At 37.4% G+C, this 18,230-nt stretch overlaps 1 protein-coding gene across 1 annotated transcript in view; it reads right to left on the bottom strand.

Annotated features, from left to right (window-relative positions):
• Window positions 1-208: 208 nt before the first annotated feature.
• LOC103696183 (proline--tRNA ligase, chloroplastic/mitochondrial) overlaps window positions 209-18,230 on the bottom strand; it is a 29,263-nt gene continuing 11,241 nt past the window's right edge. Inside the window, exons 7-10 of the mRNA XM_008777721.4 lie at window positions 12,312-12,449; window positions 1,338-1,537; window positions 680-764; window positions 209-574 (exon numbers count right to left, since the gene is read on the bottom strand). Coding sequence (XP_008775943.2) covers window positions 572-574; window positions 680-764; window positions 1,338-1,537; window positions 12,312-12,449 — 426 coding nt within the window. The 3' untranslated portion in view covers window positions 209-571. The remainder of the gene's footprint in view (window positions 575-679; window positions 765-1,337; window positions 1,538-12,311; window positions 12,450-18,230) is intronic.

The following is an 18,230-nucleotide window of genomic DNA, read 5'->3' as shown; positions in this document are numbered from 1 at the left end:
CTTTCTTAAACTATGCTAATATCAACCCATTTGTATCATTAAAACATTTATTATAGTTGCATCTTGCTGATTATCCACCAATAGATATTAGTAAATAATTTAATCATAGATTATATGTTACTATCATGTTGCCCTCTGTAGCCAGATAAGCCTACATGAACTATCAAGCTCTCTAAAAATGACACCGGATAGAACAATGACCAAATGATTAGATCATAAACTCACGTGCCAGTTTCTTAATTTAGTGATACATTATAATCATAAATTTACAAGGACCACCAATACACAGAAATGATCAGATGACTCTAGTTTACATAATTTAAATAAGCAAGAGTCTGAGATGTAAATGAATATTGTTACATGAATACATTGGTGAAATAAGAGGAAAAAATTCTCTTGAGCTAGTGATTGGAAAAGTGATACAGAGAACTTAGTAAGATTTAGCAAAAATTGGCAACTTCATCTGCAGGGATTACCAGTCATGAAGCATGTCTTCCGCCCCTGGGGCTGCTCAAATGGAAAGCATCTTACCGTTGCACCTGTCTCTTCTTTCACCTTCAACTCCTCCTTATCACTAAAATTTACCAGGAATTATAGCTTTGTTAGTATTACGAGACTCGTTTTTTTTTCCCAATTTCAGTATGGAGAAAGGAAAATTTTGATAACTTCAGTTTCTTACCCAGCTGACCATGGGGCCCCTTGCCCATTTTCCTTGGGCAATTACAGCCTTGAGCTCCTCATACGAGTGCACATCCACAATGTTACTGTATACTCATATATTTCCACATCAGCACAAAAAAAAAAAAACAGGCTGCCTTTTTAATAAACAACAAACAGGAACGAAGAGTTCTCAATTGATCTTCACATTGCTGTAATTGATGCACAAGACCCTTCATTATGTGCGCGCACACAAAAACCAAAAAAAAAACTTGGATTGCAGACAATATGTCTATTAAGTTTTATGAATAAACATCCAAAGAACTAGAAGATTGGATACAACATTCATTTATATATGCACCTAATATCATGTAGTTTACATATATGATCAACATCTTGTATCACCACTGTACTCATCATTCCAGCAGCCATCAGTCAACAATTGTTCCACCAGAATAGATAAACATCAAATGGGGTTTTCAAATCTCTGGAAAATAATAGGTATAATACTTTATTTATCAAAAAAGAATGAATGGCATACATTTTCATAGAGATGGCTGCAATTGAACACGTACTATTCTACTGTTCTTTACTATTGATGGCATATAAGTTGCATATAACTTCCGATTCAAGCAAGTCAACATTTTAAAAGTAATGGACGTCAGAATATTAAGATTTACCTATCGCGGAATGATATAGCCCTCTGTAAAAGTGATGCCTGTATGTCCTCCAACCTGCTCTTCACATGAGATTCTAATTTTGAAGGCTCCATGGATACCCCAAAATCCTTACCAGGCTTTCCCGGGATGTCTCTTCTAGATACAACCACACTCCTGTTAGCAACATCACGAGGTCCAACTTCTATCCTTAAAGGGACACCCTGCAGAACAACAGTTCATTCTCATGAAACTCATGAAACAAAAAGCTAGTATCTCTTTTGTTATGGGTTTGCCTCAACAAATTTTAGTGAAGTTGGCTTGAATCTCATAATATTCTAGCAAAGACTGACGAGGCTGAAATTTTCTTTTAGTTCAGGCCAAGTTCTTGGCATAAGACTAGCATGCATTGAAGCTCTACTTTTCATCAATGGCCCATTTTCACTAGTTTGCAGATGTATCCAGTTAACAGGAAGAGTTTCAGTAATGTTTAGAGGTCTTCATTACCAAGTCACTAGCATCACTGCAGCAAGCAAATGTTCTCACTACTGTAGCAGTATCTTATTTAGGAGCTTTTATGTCTTTTACAGTTTCTCGTTTTATGCTTTAATTCATGGCCAGAACTTCTTTTACTTCAAGGGTCAAGAAGAACTTTTTTTACATTGTTAGAGGTTTTGACTCTATATAAAGGCCATAATTCTCTCTTTCAGAGATGATGTTTAAGATGATTTCATTAAACAAAGAAGAAAGCCAAGGTTTGGGTTGTTGTCAGCTCCCCTAGTCTTGTTCTTTCCTCAAAATTTCTCTCTTCTTCTACATCCTACTTTTCTTTCTATTATTCCTTCTTTCTGCTATCTATTTCCCCCAGTTAACAAGTAAGCTCTAATCTGATTATATTTGGATTTATTATCACTTTGTTTTGCACAACTTCATTCATTTTAAGATCACTAGAAGCCTTGTCATCCATTTTAACCCAACAAAACACTTCAAAAGTTCCTCCCAAGCTCCTAATCCTTCGCTAGATCACATAAGCAGTTCTAACCCCCGAGTATTCCACTTCCACCATCATAGTCATTACAAGGATGCTTGATGATACTGGAAAATAGGAACACTTGAACATTATAAGATGGCATAAAACAACAATTCAGGAGAGTATAGTCATTGAATCTTGCTTTCTTCCCCTCATAAACCTAGCTTTCACATATTGCAACTATATGACAATAGGTCAATGATCCAGCTAATCTGCAAGTAGTGTAGTATAGTGCATAACCAGAGACTTGGGATCGAGTCATACCTTCATTAGGGATGAGAAGTCATGGGAGAGACCACACCTTTCGCTTATCCCATTAACAAATAACAAGAAGACATGCCACACATTTAGTTTTCATTAAATCTTTAAAATTGGCAAAATAGCCCATCCAAACTGAAGATAAACTCCATTGATCATAATCTGCAATACTAAGTTCTTAGGGAAAGAGTCTGTTTGCATATCACACCCAGAATTTGTCAATATTATATAAAAACCTTCCCCTATCGCTATGTAGCATACATGCAGCTGTGCCATTTGACATTTCTAACTGTGCCATTCCTTGGCAAGTTAGTGCTACTTCCTATCTTCTATGCTTGCTTCCATAATTTGTTTTGAGCTATATGCATTTGCTTTTCTTGTTACATGCAGTCCTGAGCTATTTGCTATTATTCTTGTTGTTGAGTGGTATGTGACTGGTCGGTTGGCACGAGCATTATTATCCCATTTCATATTACTCTTATTGTTGAGTTATATGTGATTTGTTGATTGATACAGGTGACCTTGAGCTATTTGTAGTTCATTGTATTGTTGAGCTATGTATTTTTTTTTGAAGTTATTGACTGTGTTGTTGAGCTATTTTACTTGCTTCCAGTAGCCAGATAATCGCTTTTTTTGATTTTCCAAAGGCTTTTTTGTTCTGGTTTTATGATTTTCAGCTCTATGATGATGATCCAATTCCATTTATACCTGAGCTCCATGACTGCTATGTCCCATTTTGGGTTTATATATTTCATCTGTTACTGGTTTCCTCTTCCTTTCTGCTACCAAAATATTGGTTTTGACAGCATACCGCTAGGTGTCAACTAAAAACTCCAAGCTTCCTTCTTGTTCAAAAGATCAAAGTGCTTTCAAGGATAGGGGAACTGTTACCCATCCGCTATTTCTTGGTTACAAAATAGTAATATATATGTGAACATTGCTTTCAAACTGCGTTTGTATGTATGTATGTATGTATGCATCTTTTCTTGATCTTTGGCGACACAAAGAACTCAGCTTCTTGAGGGCTTTTGGTGTTTTGCCAATAATAGCTTCTAGATTTGATCTAGCGGCCTTAGGAACTGGACCTGGGAGCATATTATTTCCTATAATTCTAGCTTCTTCTTTCATCATGTTTAGTGAACATCACCTTCAAATGGCTAACAGATTGCCTCTTATAATGCCTAGGTCCTATCAATTGGATGATTAAGGATTAGAAAAGCATTGAATTTATGACTATGGACGTTACGGTGATGTTGATTTGTATGATTCATAAATGTATCAATAAGGTTGTGACTTAGCCAAAGCTAGATTTATAATTCTTTTTCCTATATACGAGTAAAATATTGTATTGAAAATTACAAAACTTTGCTCTGATTGGAAATGGTTGTAGGCTGAATTGTGAAATGGTAGCAATTGGGTAATCAGCTAAAATGGCTGTATAGACTTTCCCACGTTACATTAAACTTCTGTTTGATCTGTATAAGATATGTTTGAGTACGGTACACTGGTACTTGAATGATTCAATAGTTTTGGTTTTATAATGTTGCAATTTTGTTTCATTAAAGTGTTACATTCATGTGAATGCAAATTTGTTGTTTGATCAATGGTTATAAGTTCCAAGGTTCACCGTACCGAATCACCAGACCCCGTACCAGGTGCCGTAATAGTATAGGCGTACCAAGTATCAGTACGGTACAGTACGTGGTTCGCAGAACATACCGACACTAGCATACCGGGTACCGGTACGATACGGCCCGGTACCAACTGGTATAGTATCATACCATGGGTTATTAACACTTGGATAGTTTCTAGCCACGTGGCAAGTTGGAAGGTAAGCTCCCAACACCATTTCAGGGATGATGGGATAGTCCCAGTTACATGACCAACAAGTTAGCTGAATTGCAGTTGCAGCTTCCAGTTATAGGTAAGCAAACAATGGAAAGTTACTTGTTGAAACTGCCAGTAATAGAAACCCAACATTGGATTTGGTAACTCTAAATCTTAGTTTCCACCCTAACATAACCCCAAATACATGTAGGTGGGAGTTGTAGGTATCCAAAACACTACACTTATTGGAAGAATTCTTCCAAGTCTTCATTCTCCTACCAATCATTTTCCAAACACCTACCCCTATTTCATTTACTTCCACTCCCTATTTTCTTCTAGACTCAGAACCTTCTTTCCTCCCTTATAGATGGACCCAGTTCTCTTCTTGACTTGTCTTGCTTGCAGAGTTCATCATCAACAATGTTATCTCCCCAATCATAGCAAAGGTAGACAACATGCAAGAACATGACATCTTTCTTGAAGTGGTGGATCCTCACAAACATGATCTCTCTATCAAGGGCTACATCTCCAACAGCCAATGGTTCATGGACTTATGCCATGTCAGTAATTCGCTCAGCTGCAAGCACGCCAATACTTCGACATCTCCTACATCAAGCATTCTCTCAGCATCAACGCCACCGCCGCCACCCACGAGCTCACCAACACCAATTGTGCAGCACTTCTATTCTAGGTCTTCCCCTTGCTTGTCAAATCTTCATTTTGACATTGTTGAGGTCAAGGTCTAGAGCCACAATCACCAAATCGCGCTGCTCATCTTTGCTCAGGACGAGCTCAAGTCTTCAATAGAGGATGTCAAATGAATCCACTGCATCAAAGCCCACTTCCACAAAGTCCTCAAGCTACACCACGACAACATCCATGTGGCCAAGACAATCATCATGCCCTTGTTAGTGCTCACTCAACTCCACCAGCTCATGTTCACTGACCCTGACTGCAAGCACATCTCCTTCCCCAATAGCTCCTTGTTGTCCTCATCATCATTAGAGCCCCTTAGTTTTCATCCAAGACTAGATGAGAATAGGGGGTGGGTGGCATATCATGATTAAGAGGGTGGCGAATTGAGGGTGGATCGAGGGGGATTTGGGGCACGGGGTGGATTGAGGCAAGAGGCGGGATTTGGGTTGTGGGATGAGGGTAGGGGGAGAGGTGTGGTGTTCCCACCGACGAGAGGAGAATGGTTGACTCTGGGGATATATTGGTCAAAAAATATATTAACCATAAAGGTTCCCCTTAATGCCTACAGCAAATGATTCTATTAGAGTTCATTGATAGAATTGAAACCCAAGGTTATGGTTGCAGTATAGATAGACTTTCTTTGGGTTCAATTTATAATAGCAATAAGAGGAGATTTTATGAAAAGAAAAATCAAAAGGAAAATTCATATTATGGAGGTCCTCCTACCTATGAATAGATGGACACATATATAGATGGCGGAAAACAGTTCTAGTGGGTTAAAATACATAATAATGGAGAGGGTGACACTTCCAAATGTCAATAATGTCCCTAGCGATTGGATATTAGTAGCCTGGGATTGAATTCCAACTTCACCCTAATAAACTAGGTGGGCTCTAACCCCTGAGCATAAAAAAAAAAAGAGAGAAAAAAGGAAAAGAAAGAAAAAGTATAATGTTGTATAAATTGAAACCTGGATTGGTTCTTAAACATGCAAGGGCAAATTTCAATAGTTTTAACTGTTTCTAGGCAAAATCTTAGAAAAATATTGTTTGATTTTGAAACACCAATTTTATGTTTTCCCTTTTTCCCTTGATGCAATACAAGAGCACCCAAATGTCTGATTTTAGTCTCTCATAAATGTCAAAATGTGATACACATATTGTAAACAATATTAGCTTCTACTTGGATGGCCTATCATCAATTTTGCACTATTAAATCCAAAAGTCAAATCTCTCTCTCTCTCTCTCTCTCTCTCTCTCATCTCTCTCTACGTGCATGTGCTGCACGTGCAACGTGCATGTGCTGCACCGTGCACGTGCATTTGCATGTGCATGTGCTTGTGCGCCATAGCGCACATATACTGATAAAATAGGCATTTGATGAAAACTTGACATTCAGAACGAAACATCCAAGGCAGCAAAGTGCTTACTTTCATCTCCCAGAAAATTGAATTTCCATCCCGGGGGTCCCTCTGCTCTTGAGTCATCAACTTTGACTTTGATTCCTGATGCTTTCAGTACTCTCTCAAGGGAGGCCACAGCATTCAAAAACTTTTGTTCTCTCATCTGCTTCTCTTCCAAATGGGCACTATTATCACCTGGTGGTATGAGATTTTTTGAAAGAAATTTAGTATCCTTATAATTAACACAGAGAGATCAGCCAGTATATATGTATTAAAGCATGATCTTTTGGGGGGGGGGGGGGGGGGGGGGGGGGGACTGTCTGTTTCTTTCTGTAAAAAATTAGCCATGTTTCCAGGGAAGGAAATCAGGTGGCTGATGGGCTTGCAGATGAAGCCACTCATATTCCTCCCAAGTTTTGTAGGTTGGAGAAGTTCCTGTTTGGTCTACAGTCATCTGTACAGGCTAATGCCAACAGGGCTTTTTTTTCCCAGAGAGTAGATTGGGACTTCAGGTCTTTGATTACCAAAACAAATTGAGGTCAAAGCATAGTCAACCGCGGTCATATTCTTAAGTTCTAACCAACATGCTAGAAAGGCTAAATCCGTCATCACTTTCACCCATTTTGACCAACAAAGTTAATTGGAAATTTCCATGTTTCCAGCTACTAGGCCATAAATATCAGAAGAAAAAAATATGAAAAAAAATATGAACAACGTTAATTGAAAATTTCCTATATGCAGACATGAACATAAATTTTCTAACACATGCTAAATGCATAAATGTACAGATATACAAATTCGTGTAAACATATGCAAGAATTAGTCAAGATCAGCATAGTTGCTAAACCAACTTGACTAATATGAATTGTAAATGGGATATGATATGAAACAAAGGATGGCCCTTCTGAAAAAGTTAGATGGCAGTGCATATAGTGGCATGATATGGCATTTATACTTCTGTCTCATTACATTACAAATTCATCCATATTTTCTTAGGCAGGATATATATCATTCAAGCACTACCCATGTCTCCACAAATACCATTAGGGTCTAACGGATGTCACAAAATAAGTATCATATGTGAAAAGAGAAAATTTACCATGATAAGTCTTTTATGTTCATGCCGAACAAAGAATATTTTTTAGAGATTAGTAAAAATTTGATAGCATGTCCCAGCATACCCATTTTGGTCGAAGTCACAAGAGGTGATAATTGATCTTTTATTTAATATTGGAAAAGCAAGAGCAATCTCATGAAATCCCTTCTTAGCATGGAACAAGATCCTGTTCCTTGTGCACATTTGTGTGTCCATAACTTGTCATCAAAATCTTGGCCGAAGAATTGCAACGATGATTCAGATGAGGCTTGTTCCACAAATTATGATGATGGGATGAAAAATAGAGTAACCATTCTGGTAACAACAAATGGAATCAACTTCAGGTCTTAGGTTTTAAAGGAAAAGATCTTATAAAAGTAGTTAACAGCATCTTATAAGGCAGGAAAAAGGACCATTTTTTAGTTACTGAAGTAATCAAAAACAGGTAGGTCAATATCTTTTGAGACAGTTGGTTTTTATTTCCTTAAATTTAAAACCTTTAGTTAATACAGAGTTGTTTATAAGTTTTGTCAAGGAAACATATAAGTCAACAATCCAGATTTCAAAAAAAATGTCATGTAATTTTAGGTTTTTATGATAAGGCCCTAAAACCATCAACACTAGGATTTGGAAAGTTCCATGGCTTACTGTAATTAGGAGGATCCATGGAGTTCCAAGTTTTTTAAAGAAAATTAACAGCAATCACTAATAAATTTCTCAGTTTCCTCTTTAAGAAACAAACTTATTTTTGCCCTTTCTCATCAAATCATCAATTCGGTAACTGTTCTAATTGGAATTCCATTTGTCTCCCTATGGATTCCTAAACCTGCCTTATCCTTACTTCTCGAAGAGCCGTATATTCTTCTTGCTGATCAACGATGATCACAATATCAGGCAACCCCGCCATATATTTGATCCCACCGAGATATGTTTGCAAGGTAGATAATTTTCTCTTCAACATTGCAGCATCTCTTTTGGAGAGACAGTTGAGTTTCCCCATCTTTTGTTCTGCTCTTAAGTCCCTGAACTTGTGAAGTCTCGTTTCCGTAGTGGACCAATTCGTTAACATACCACCAAGCCATTTTTTATTAACATAATGACACCGAGCCCTTATTGCAGCTGATGCTACTGAATCCGCTGCTTTATTTTTTGTACCTACGATTAAGAAGTTTTTTCCCCTACTTGCTGCATCAAAAACTAAATCACAGGTTTCTGATAAAAAACGAGCAGTTCTAGTGAGATTTGTAATATGAATACCTTTACGCTTTGCAGAGATGTAAGGGGCCATTCTAGGATTCCATTTCTTAGTACCATGACCAAAATGAACTCCTGCTTCCATCATCTCTTCCAAATTGATGTTCCAATATCTTCTTGTCATTTTTCCCCAGACTTCCTTTTTTTAACAAAGAGACGAGTTACCCTGAAATAAATAATTGTTCCGATGGAACCTTCTACGGGGGATTGACCGTTGATACACGACCCAAACCATTAATTTCTTTTAATTACTTATTTTTTACCAAATCAATAATCGGACCAGATAATTGAAAGATAGTTAAAGTGAAAGGAAAGAATCTGCTCTTAGGAATCATTAAATCGTGTAAATGATTGTTCTGATGTCTCATGGAAATTTGTCTCATGGAAATTGTTTTGGACGTAAGAACAAAATAATTCTCTATGGTGTAACAAAATATCTCTTATTTCCAACTCGAATAGATTCTTTCTTTTGATTTCCAAATGAATGTTCTTGTCTTGCCTTGAAGGGTGTACTAATTTTTGGAATCCGGTACCAACAGGTATAATCCCTCCCAGAACAACGTTCTCTTTCAGGCCTTTCAACCAATCAATACGACCTCGTAGAGCAGCTTTTGCTAAAACTCGAGCGGTTTCTTGAAAACTTGCTTCGGATATGAAACTTTGAGTATTTAGAGATGCCCTCGTTATTCCCAATAAGATTGCCCGATAACAGATCGCTTCGTCCAAAGCACGCCCTGCTCGTTCCGCTCGCAAAAAGCCGATTAATTCTCCAGGTAAAAAAACATTAGACATTCCATCTTCTGAAACCAACACTTTTGATGTTACTTGACGTACAATAATTTCTATATGTCTATTATGGATCTGTACCCCCTGGGATCGATAAACCTTTTGGATCTTATTAACCAAAGAGATACGACTTTGGGCTATGGTTAGCTCAGCTCCAATCAAGAATCCCCAGGGAATTCCAAGAATTCTTTGTATACGTTCGTTCCAACCTTCAACTCTCCTTTCTAGGTTCATCGATATTGAATCAATCGAACGCACTTCTAAGATTTGTTCCACTTTTGGAAGACCTTGCGTTATGTCACCAGATCTCGATTTTTCATATACAAATGTAACTAATGTATCTCCTTCGTAAAGGATTTCTCCATAATGGCTATGAACAGTTGCTCCTGGAGTGGCCAAATAGGGTTTAGCCGATCTTATAACTAAGGAGTCAACATGAACAATTAAAATTTGACCAGATTTTTTTACGTGTGATTCGTATTTGAATAGACATACATTTTCACAAATAAATTGTCCAAGGCTAATTATTGTAGATGTCTCTTCACAATAATCGTGATGGAGAAAGCACCAATTCAAATGGAATGGATTCAAAATTATGTTACCGCAGGGATCGGGATTATAAATTCTCCTATTTTCATCTATTAAACAGTATTTAAGTACTTGGAAAGTCTGTTTAAAATTGTCAAGTAGCAAATATTTCTTTAACAAGATATGATTATGAGTTATTAAATAGTAAGATGAAAAAAAATTCGCTATTTTAGGGACAATAGTCCCTAAGGGACCCGGCAAATCCCTAATTTGGATTATGGGATCTGATTCTTTTGTCACATTGTTATATTTCGAGCCCCATTTCTCTTTTTGAAATGGCAAATCATGCCCGTTTCACTCATTGAATCAAAATCAAAGCATCCATTCACCCAAACAAAGTACAATATGTATTTCTAACTTGAGTCCTTGCGGAGACATAATCATATTAGCACAATTTTACTCCAGCCCCCTCAAAACCCCGCCATCCCCCCTCTTTCCTTCCTTTTTCTACCTTTTCTAGCTCACCTTTACTCTGGGGGAAAGGTCGGGAGTTCATTCTTCTCTGTACATCTAAGGCCCAGCTAAAATTCTAACCTTTCAAACCCCTTATGTTACTTGGCACTTCATATTTTAAATGTCTCAAATTCTAGGCACTTAGGACTTTTGAACAGCGACACGACACAGCTGGACATCCACTTTAAGGTGTCTACTAATGTTAGCAAGAGTGTTCGACAATTGCACGACACAACCATCCTGGTTTGAGGCCGTATCGAGCATACAAATGGGGAAGTTAGAAACAAGGACAAAACAATACAGAGTAGTATCGACATGAACTAGACGGTTCAAAGCAGTACTGAGGCAAACCAAGATACAAGCCATGGTTCAACCCGGTTTCACCCAAAAATGGCCTCCCCTGGTGAATAAAATAGGTGGGAGGCTAAGAAGATCTCCCTTGTCTTCTCAGCCCCTCCCACACCCTTTCTCTAAAAAATTGTGAAAATCACTGTAGCAGCTAAATTGCACCGGATCTAAGCCAGATCCAATGTAAAAACAAGTAATGGTCCTCTCCCTCTCTTTCTCCTTTTTATCCATTTTAAGGTCGAAAATCATCAAAAAAATGAGAAAATAAGGGAAATCAGGCCAAAATATTTTATTTTTGGCACGATTCCACGATGTGATGTAAATCTATGGATCATCTACATAATGCTGCCAAAAAGATTTTTCGTTAAGACCCAATTATGATGTTTAGACTTTGTACCCAATCTATAAGAAACAAAGGGATCCTTTCTGATCCAAAACTTAATGAAACACCTAAATGGAATTAATGACTGCAGAATTTTATTATATTTTTTGAACTTTAATCAATTACCTTCTTGAAATTTAAAAGTAAAAAAATGCTGTTTACTTTATTGGGCACTATCCATAAGTACACAAGTTAAATGTTCATGAATTTTAAATGGAAAACTCTTTCCCCATGCAAACAAAGCTAATCATCATTCATCATCCAACAAAAGAGTTATTAGAAATTCCCATTCTTCCACCAACAAGGTATTAATGTGAATTCAATGTTAAAACCACAATATAATCTATGGAACCGTGTATTAGTTTTGCAAACAATCTAATTGACTCACAGCTATGATTCTTTGGTCCTGTGACCATCATATGTTGGTGCATTAATATACGTATCTCGGTCATGTTAAAAGTTCATTTTGTCTCATACTTCGTTCCAAGATTACCCACAGTAATGCACTTAAAACTTCACAAATATAATTGTCTGGTGACCTGCTAGAACTTGGGTTACCTAGTTACCAGCGCTTACTGGACCATTATAATCTTGGCTAATTGCTAGATCCCACCAGATACTTATTAGCCTCTCTGATACCCGTCCATTGTTGGAATATTCCTTTATTAGCTTAGCATTTCCAATCCAGACAAAAAAGAAAAAATGCTATATGAGTACGATATAGAGTGAAATCAAAGAACATGTTAGCTTGATATGTTTTAGCTTATAGGCATATAAACTTATCATGAATTTGTCTAAGTACTTGTCAGAAGAAATACAAAAGAATACTGATACGAATATAGACAACTTTATCCCCAAACCCTTAAGGGAAAACATACTTGTATTGGTGCTATTCTGGGAGGAAGCATTAGGCCAGCATCATCTCCATGAGTCATGATAATACCGCCAATGAATCTGGTGCTAACAGCCCATGAAGTCTGCCATACATGTTGCCTTTGTCCATTTTCATCAGTAAACTGCAAGTTGCACAAGTAAAACATGTAAGTTCACACAAGAAAATAATTAATGCAATAACTAAAACAAACTAGGGAAAACGTAAGTATGAATTCATCATGGCTATACATATTGATTAGGCTTGTAAATATCTAACCATATCAAGCCACAAAATGCATAGATCTGGTTTACAGATACTCATTTTTATGCAATCTGCAAAAAGGTTTCTGACCCAGGCATAGAAATATAAAATTTGCAAGCACAGACAAATATCAGACATGACATCTAACTCAGCTCCATACACTGATAGAAACCACAGCAATCAAGTAAAATTCTTTATTAAGTACCCAACTCAGTGTATTTGCATATGTCTATGACAGAATACTCAGGCCAGGGACAAGAAACCAAGGTTTCAAGACAATAGGGCCCAACTGTACATTCGACAAACTTTAACAAGTAAACTAGACTTTAGTTAGAAGAAAATCCCACTTTAGTTCTTCGAATGTAGCAGACCCAAATATGCTTGATGATGAAGCTTTTAAAGTTTGAAGGACTAACCAGTATTAGCTTGAAATGGCTCATAGTAGCATCTGACACATGCTATGCACATGTCTTTCCATAAAAGAAAGAGAGGAAGAAAAGAGGAGAAAGGGGGATTTAGTCTCTCCCTTGACATAGGCCATGCTCTCAGAATGCAAGTCCCCAAAAATAGGATGATCCTTCATGTGGTCCCTACCCTGCCCCAGCAAAATAGAGAAAAAAGAGACAGCTCTTTCTATTAAATATCGCAATTAGACTTTGGGGGCTGTGTCTTCACCTGCCCAACTTACAGCATTTTCTTTGTACTAGTTCAAGCATGTGCCATGCATGCGATGCAAAATATGAGGAATGCCCATAACAAGATTATTAGGTAATAAATATCACTTAACAGAATGTGGTTTAATTTTGTATAATATAGAGCAAAATGAAATATATGAAGAGAAAGATGTTACTTTGTACAAAGAACAAGTGAAAACCTTCTCGTAGTTACAATGCACTGACTGCTTCAAAAACTGGAATTATAACAATAAATCATGAATAAGCAACGAAAAGACTATTTCAAATAATGGGGTAAAGCAAGAGTAAACTAGCTGATATCTAGATATGAAGAGTTTAGATCTTCTCAAACTTGTAGCTAAACTGGAGAGGTCCGGTTCAATCACGCACCATAAATATATTGCGTGACAATGGTTAAAATGAAAAAATTGGAAGTAAGTTCAGGCATAGGATGCGGGACTACGATACAACTCTACATTTTTTGGACTCAATTTCTTATCATTCTTGATGCCAAAATTTAACCATGACTTATAAGATATTTTCAGTCATAGAGCAAATGAACCCTACAAAAGATAGCACCAACAGTTCACTAATTCCATAGAAGACATGCACGATCAGTAAATAACTAAAGCTCCATCAGCACCAACCTTCATTTCATCACCACGGGCAAAAAATATTTTCTTTCACCTCTTATCATCATCAATTTCACCTTGTAATCATCAGTATTATTTTTTTCAAGTTACCACAACTTGCCTGAACAAATCAAACAAGATAAGTATTGAAGCCAATCAATTCGCTGATATGAAGGATTATCAAGATGAAGCAGATATTAAAGAAACCTCATGGACACATAGCCTTATCACTCGTCACTATCTTGCTACTACCTTTACCTAAAAATGGCAGATCAAAGATTCACTAAAGCAGAGGCTGCAAGAAAAGTTGATGAGAAACCTATTCATTTTTTCTCTCTAATTATTCTATTATAAAAGAAGATGAAATAATTACAATGGATTAACTTATGTTATCACTTAGTTTATGAATTTTATCCCTGACAATGTCCAGTCTATGATGACATTACCTTATTTTTAGTAGAGGACAAAGAAAACTTAGTCTCCTAATGAACTAATATATGATTTGGCAAAGTTGCAAGCCTTATAAACGTTAGAAACAAGATTTCAGATATAAAATGAATTGATAAGTACAATAAGTTAGCAAAATTTCTCACCCAAGTTTTAGTATTGAAATTAAATCTTTCAGCATTATTAGCTTCTGTGTCTTTGATGTTCCATTCTTGTATTATATACAAATATAAGAAAACAACCCAACCAGTAATTCAATCATCCATTATTCTTCAGGTATAAGAATATTTCAAAGCCTCGGGATTGACCGTCCATCCATACATATCATCTAAGCAAAATTACTTTAGATATCTATTAATCAATTAATACATTCCATACATTCTAATTCTTTCATATGAGTTATATCTAAGCTAAAGTACACAGATTCGATCCATAGTGCTTTTGTTGACGATGAGGATAATCCTATGATCGGATGGCTTGTGGGCCAGCAACAATAGCCGAAACTTGATAAGCGAGGATCACCTCCACGACAAGCCAGTTTCATAGCCAGCGAGACTAGGATTGATACAGGGCAATAGGCAGATCGCAATATTCCACGCAACCTTCTAACTGATCAGCCACGGCCACAGGGGTCACTAAGGTGCTCATCACATGACTCCTTGTCCAAGACATTCTCTTAGAGATATGATCAAGAATGTTAAAAACGAGGCACTTCGCTTTCCGGTCGACTCAGTCCGGATAAAAACATCCATCCTCGTAACATAGCCAAGTAGAGAGGGGCATGAAAAGTAAGCAGGCAAAGAGGGGCACAAAGAGTAAGCAAACAGAGAGAGGCACGAAAGGTAAGCATGCACCTGCTCGGCACACTAAAAAGAAAAACAAAATGCACCTACAGCCCCATAAAGTGTAGAGGAGCTAGTTCATTCAGATTCAAAGAGCAAAAGCAGCAGTTCTGATGGTCATGGATCTACTGGCCAGAGAGAAAATGGAGGATATGAGACTACTGTTTATGAGACAGCCGCAGGGTAGTCTTCGACTCATCAGTGAGTCCTAGTTTACATATGCTATACAGGATAGGGAACACGGTACACGATCTAGTAGAGCCCGCAATAATACGATTGCATAAAGAAGACGAGCTCCTCGAGGTCATTCAGGAGGGCACAAAGCAGCTGCAGATGAACTCGCATGTGGAGTAGATCCATAGACATATCAAATTCTGAGTCGTACACTGGATCCTATTATCCGCAGCCACATGCAGCCTATGACCATACAGATACGGATATGAATATGGTGTGTCTAAGGCATCGTCTTCCAGTGGCCACTATCTTATACCGTCGGAGCATCTTATGGATCGAATTTTATTGTCGGCTTATTTGGATGAACCCCTTCACAGCTGTATTATGAAATAGAGGATACCTCTCAGAACCAAAGCTTCAGCAAGAGATTCAAGAGTACTTATAACCCAGAGCACGTTCCTTATGGGATGAACAAACAAGACTACAATATTGCTTGGTTAGAGGAGTAGGTTGATATGCCTCCAGACTATGTCAATGATCAAATATCTATGAGGCATCGCTACTCGACGAAATTTTAGATATCAGTATGTATATTGTACTGTAAATATATATAATTGATTGTATTATGATATTTTTATCTCACTAGTTGATTTTAAGATATTTTATGTTGCTTCTTGTAGAATACATCTCACTAATCATTTTATGTTTTATATAACTTTAAAACAACAAATGCATCATTTAGGTTAAACTGGAATCATAAAAACATCAAAAAATATCAAATTATACTTAAAATCACTAAAAAAGTTGAAAAAAATTGATTATAATTAATTAAACTTGAGACCAATATGGGTCTCGATACCGGTTCAGCATACCTTGATATATACCAATATCTCAGAATCTTATCAAGTGGCGATGTCTCTCGTAGATATCCAATCATTAACATAATCAAAAGGCGCATCAACCCACTCCTCTAACCAACCAATATTGTATCATGTACGCTCAAATCATAAGAAATGCACTCCGAGTTATATCCAGTCTCAGATCTTTACTGAAACTTTGCCTCTGAGAGGTATCCTCTAGCTGATAATATGGCTATGGAGGAGCCTATCCGAATATGCCGGCAGCAAAATTCTATATGTAAGATGCTCTAGGCTGCGTAGGATAATAGTCACGAAAAGACGATGTCTCAAACGCACCATATTCCATATCTGTTTGAGTCATAAGCTATCTATAGCTGTGGATTATAAGAAACAATATATGACTCGAACCTAATACATATATGGATCCTACTCCACATGCGAGGTCATGTTCCGCATGTATCTTCCTGAATGACCTCAAGAAGTTCGTCTCTTATATGTAATCGTATCCTCAGGCTCTGCCTACTCATGCATCGTAGCCTTTATCCTGTGTGGCATACATAAATGGGAACTCACCCATGAATCGAAGACCATCCTACGGTTGTCACATAAATATTGATCTAGTGTCCTCCACTCCCTCTCTGGCCACCAAATCTATAATCACTTGAACTGTCATCGCTACTCTTTCTAGTCTCTAAATCTGAGTGAACAGACTCCTCAATGCTCTCCATCGAGGTTGTAATTGCCTTCTCTTTTTCTTTTTTGCTGCGCTGAGCAGTTACCTGCTTTTCCTTTATGTCCCTCTCTACTTGGCTATTATGGGAGGATGGATGTCGCTCTCTTGACTAAATCGATCGGATAGCATGGTGGCCTCATCTAAGCAACTCTCAATCATCACCGGGAGGATGTCATTTTGACCAAAAGATGAAGTTTGTTTTAGTCCTCCAAATGAGTCTATTCGTCGTAGGTCCTTCCACAAGGGCCAAAGTGAACCCAAACTCTTGTGTAGGCTTTTTTCTTTATATCCATATGGCCAAAACTAGATATATAGCTAGGATACACTAGGCACGATTCTAGCTTCCATACTTTGATCAAGTAGCTGAAGTCGTAGTTCTGATCATGTGCTTTGCCTCCGATCGTTCAAACATCTCGAAAGAGAGGAGATGAATGCAGGAGGTTCTGAACATTAGACTAATTAGAAAGTGTTTCTATTTAGTGGAAGCATCTATCTTATTTGATAGAAGTCCCACTTTGTTCTATTGACACAGTCCCTGTCAAGAAGAATAGGCAAATCTGTTGCTGTGTTGATTTTTTAGACCTAAATAAAGCTTGTCTGAAAGATGACTTCCCTTTGCCAAACATGGATTGCTCATAGACACAACCTGGAATGAGATGTTCTCATTCATGGATGCATATAGCAGCTACAACAAATCAAGATAATAGGATTTACATAAGGAAAAGTTTGCCATTCGTTGGTTATTAGGGGCATCCCGAAACTTTGGGTCGAAATATGGCTTTCAAATTAAGTTCTGATTAGAAGATGGTGGTTTTCAGGTCCACTCTGCTCGACTTTAGCTCGACCCAATATCAATCACTAAATTCAATTTCAATTATGTCTTGCACGAGAATTTGTTTTTTTCATTGGATTGGATGCACTCTACTCCAATCAATGTCTTTCTTGAACATGAGACTGCACGGAAATGGCTAATCAATTTGTCTCGTAGAATGATACACCCCCCAGGCAGGAGCAACCAAGTAGGAATAGATATACATGTAGGTAAACATTTCTGGTTCTTCTGTCAAGCTATCCAATGGATGCGGAAAGACTACTTCATAACTCCAAAAAGTAACTTATATTATACAGTGATGCCTTTGGTTTAAGAATGTCGGTGCTACTTATTCCATCCATCATAGAATAAAAATCTATAAATAGAGGAGTCGGCAAACAAGCATCGTTGCTTTAGGTCAATTTCTACTACTTGGCTTAATGCACTATCCAGATCTCGAGTCATTGGAATTTATTTTGCTTGCTTTCC

Source organism: Phoenix dactylifera, unplaced genomic scaffold (genome assembly GCF_009389715.1).
Source record: "Phoenix dactylifera cultivar Barhee BC4 unplaced genomic scaffold, palm_55x_up_171113_PBpolish2nd_filt_p 000354F, whole genome shotgun sequence".
In the NCBI taxonomy this organism is placed as follows: domain Eukaryota; kingdom Viridiplantae; phylum Streptophyta; class Magnoliopsida; order Arecales; family Arecaceae; genus Phoenix; species Phoenix dactylifera.
The sequence above is the reverse complement of the archived record's forward strand: the minus strand, read 5'-3'. Positions and strand labels throughout refer to the sequence as shown.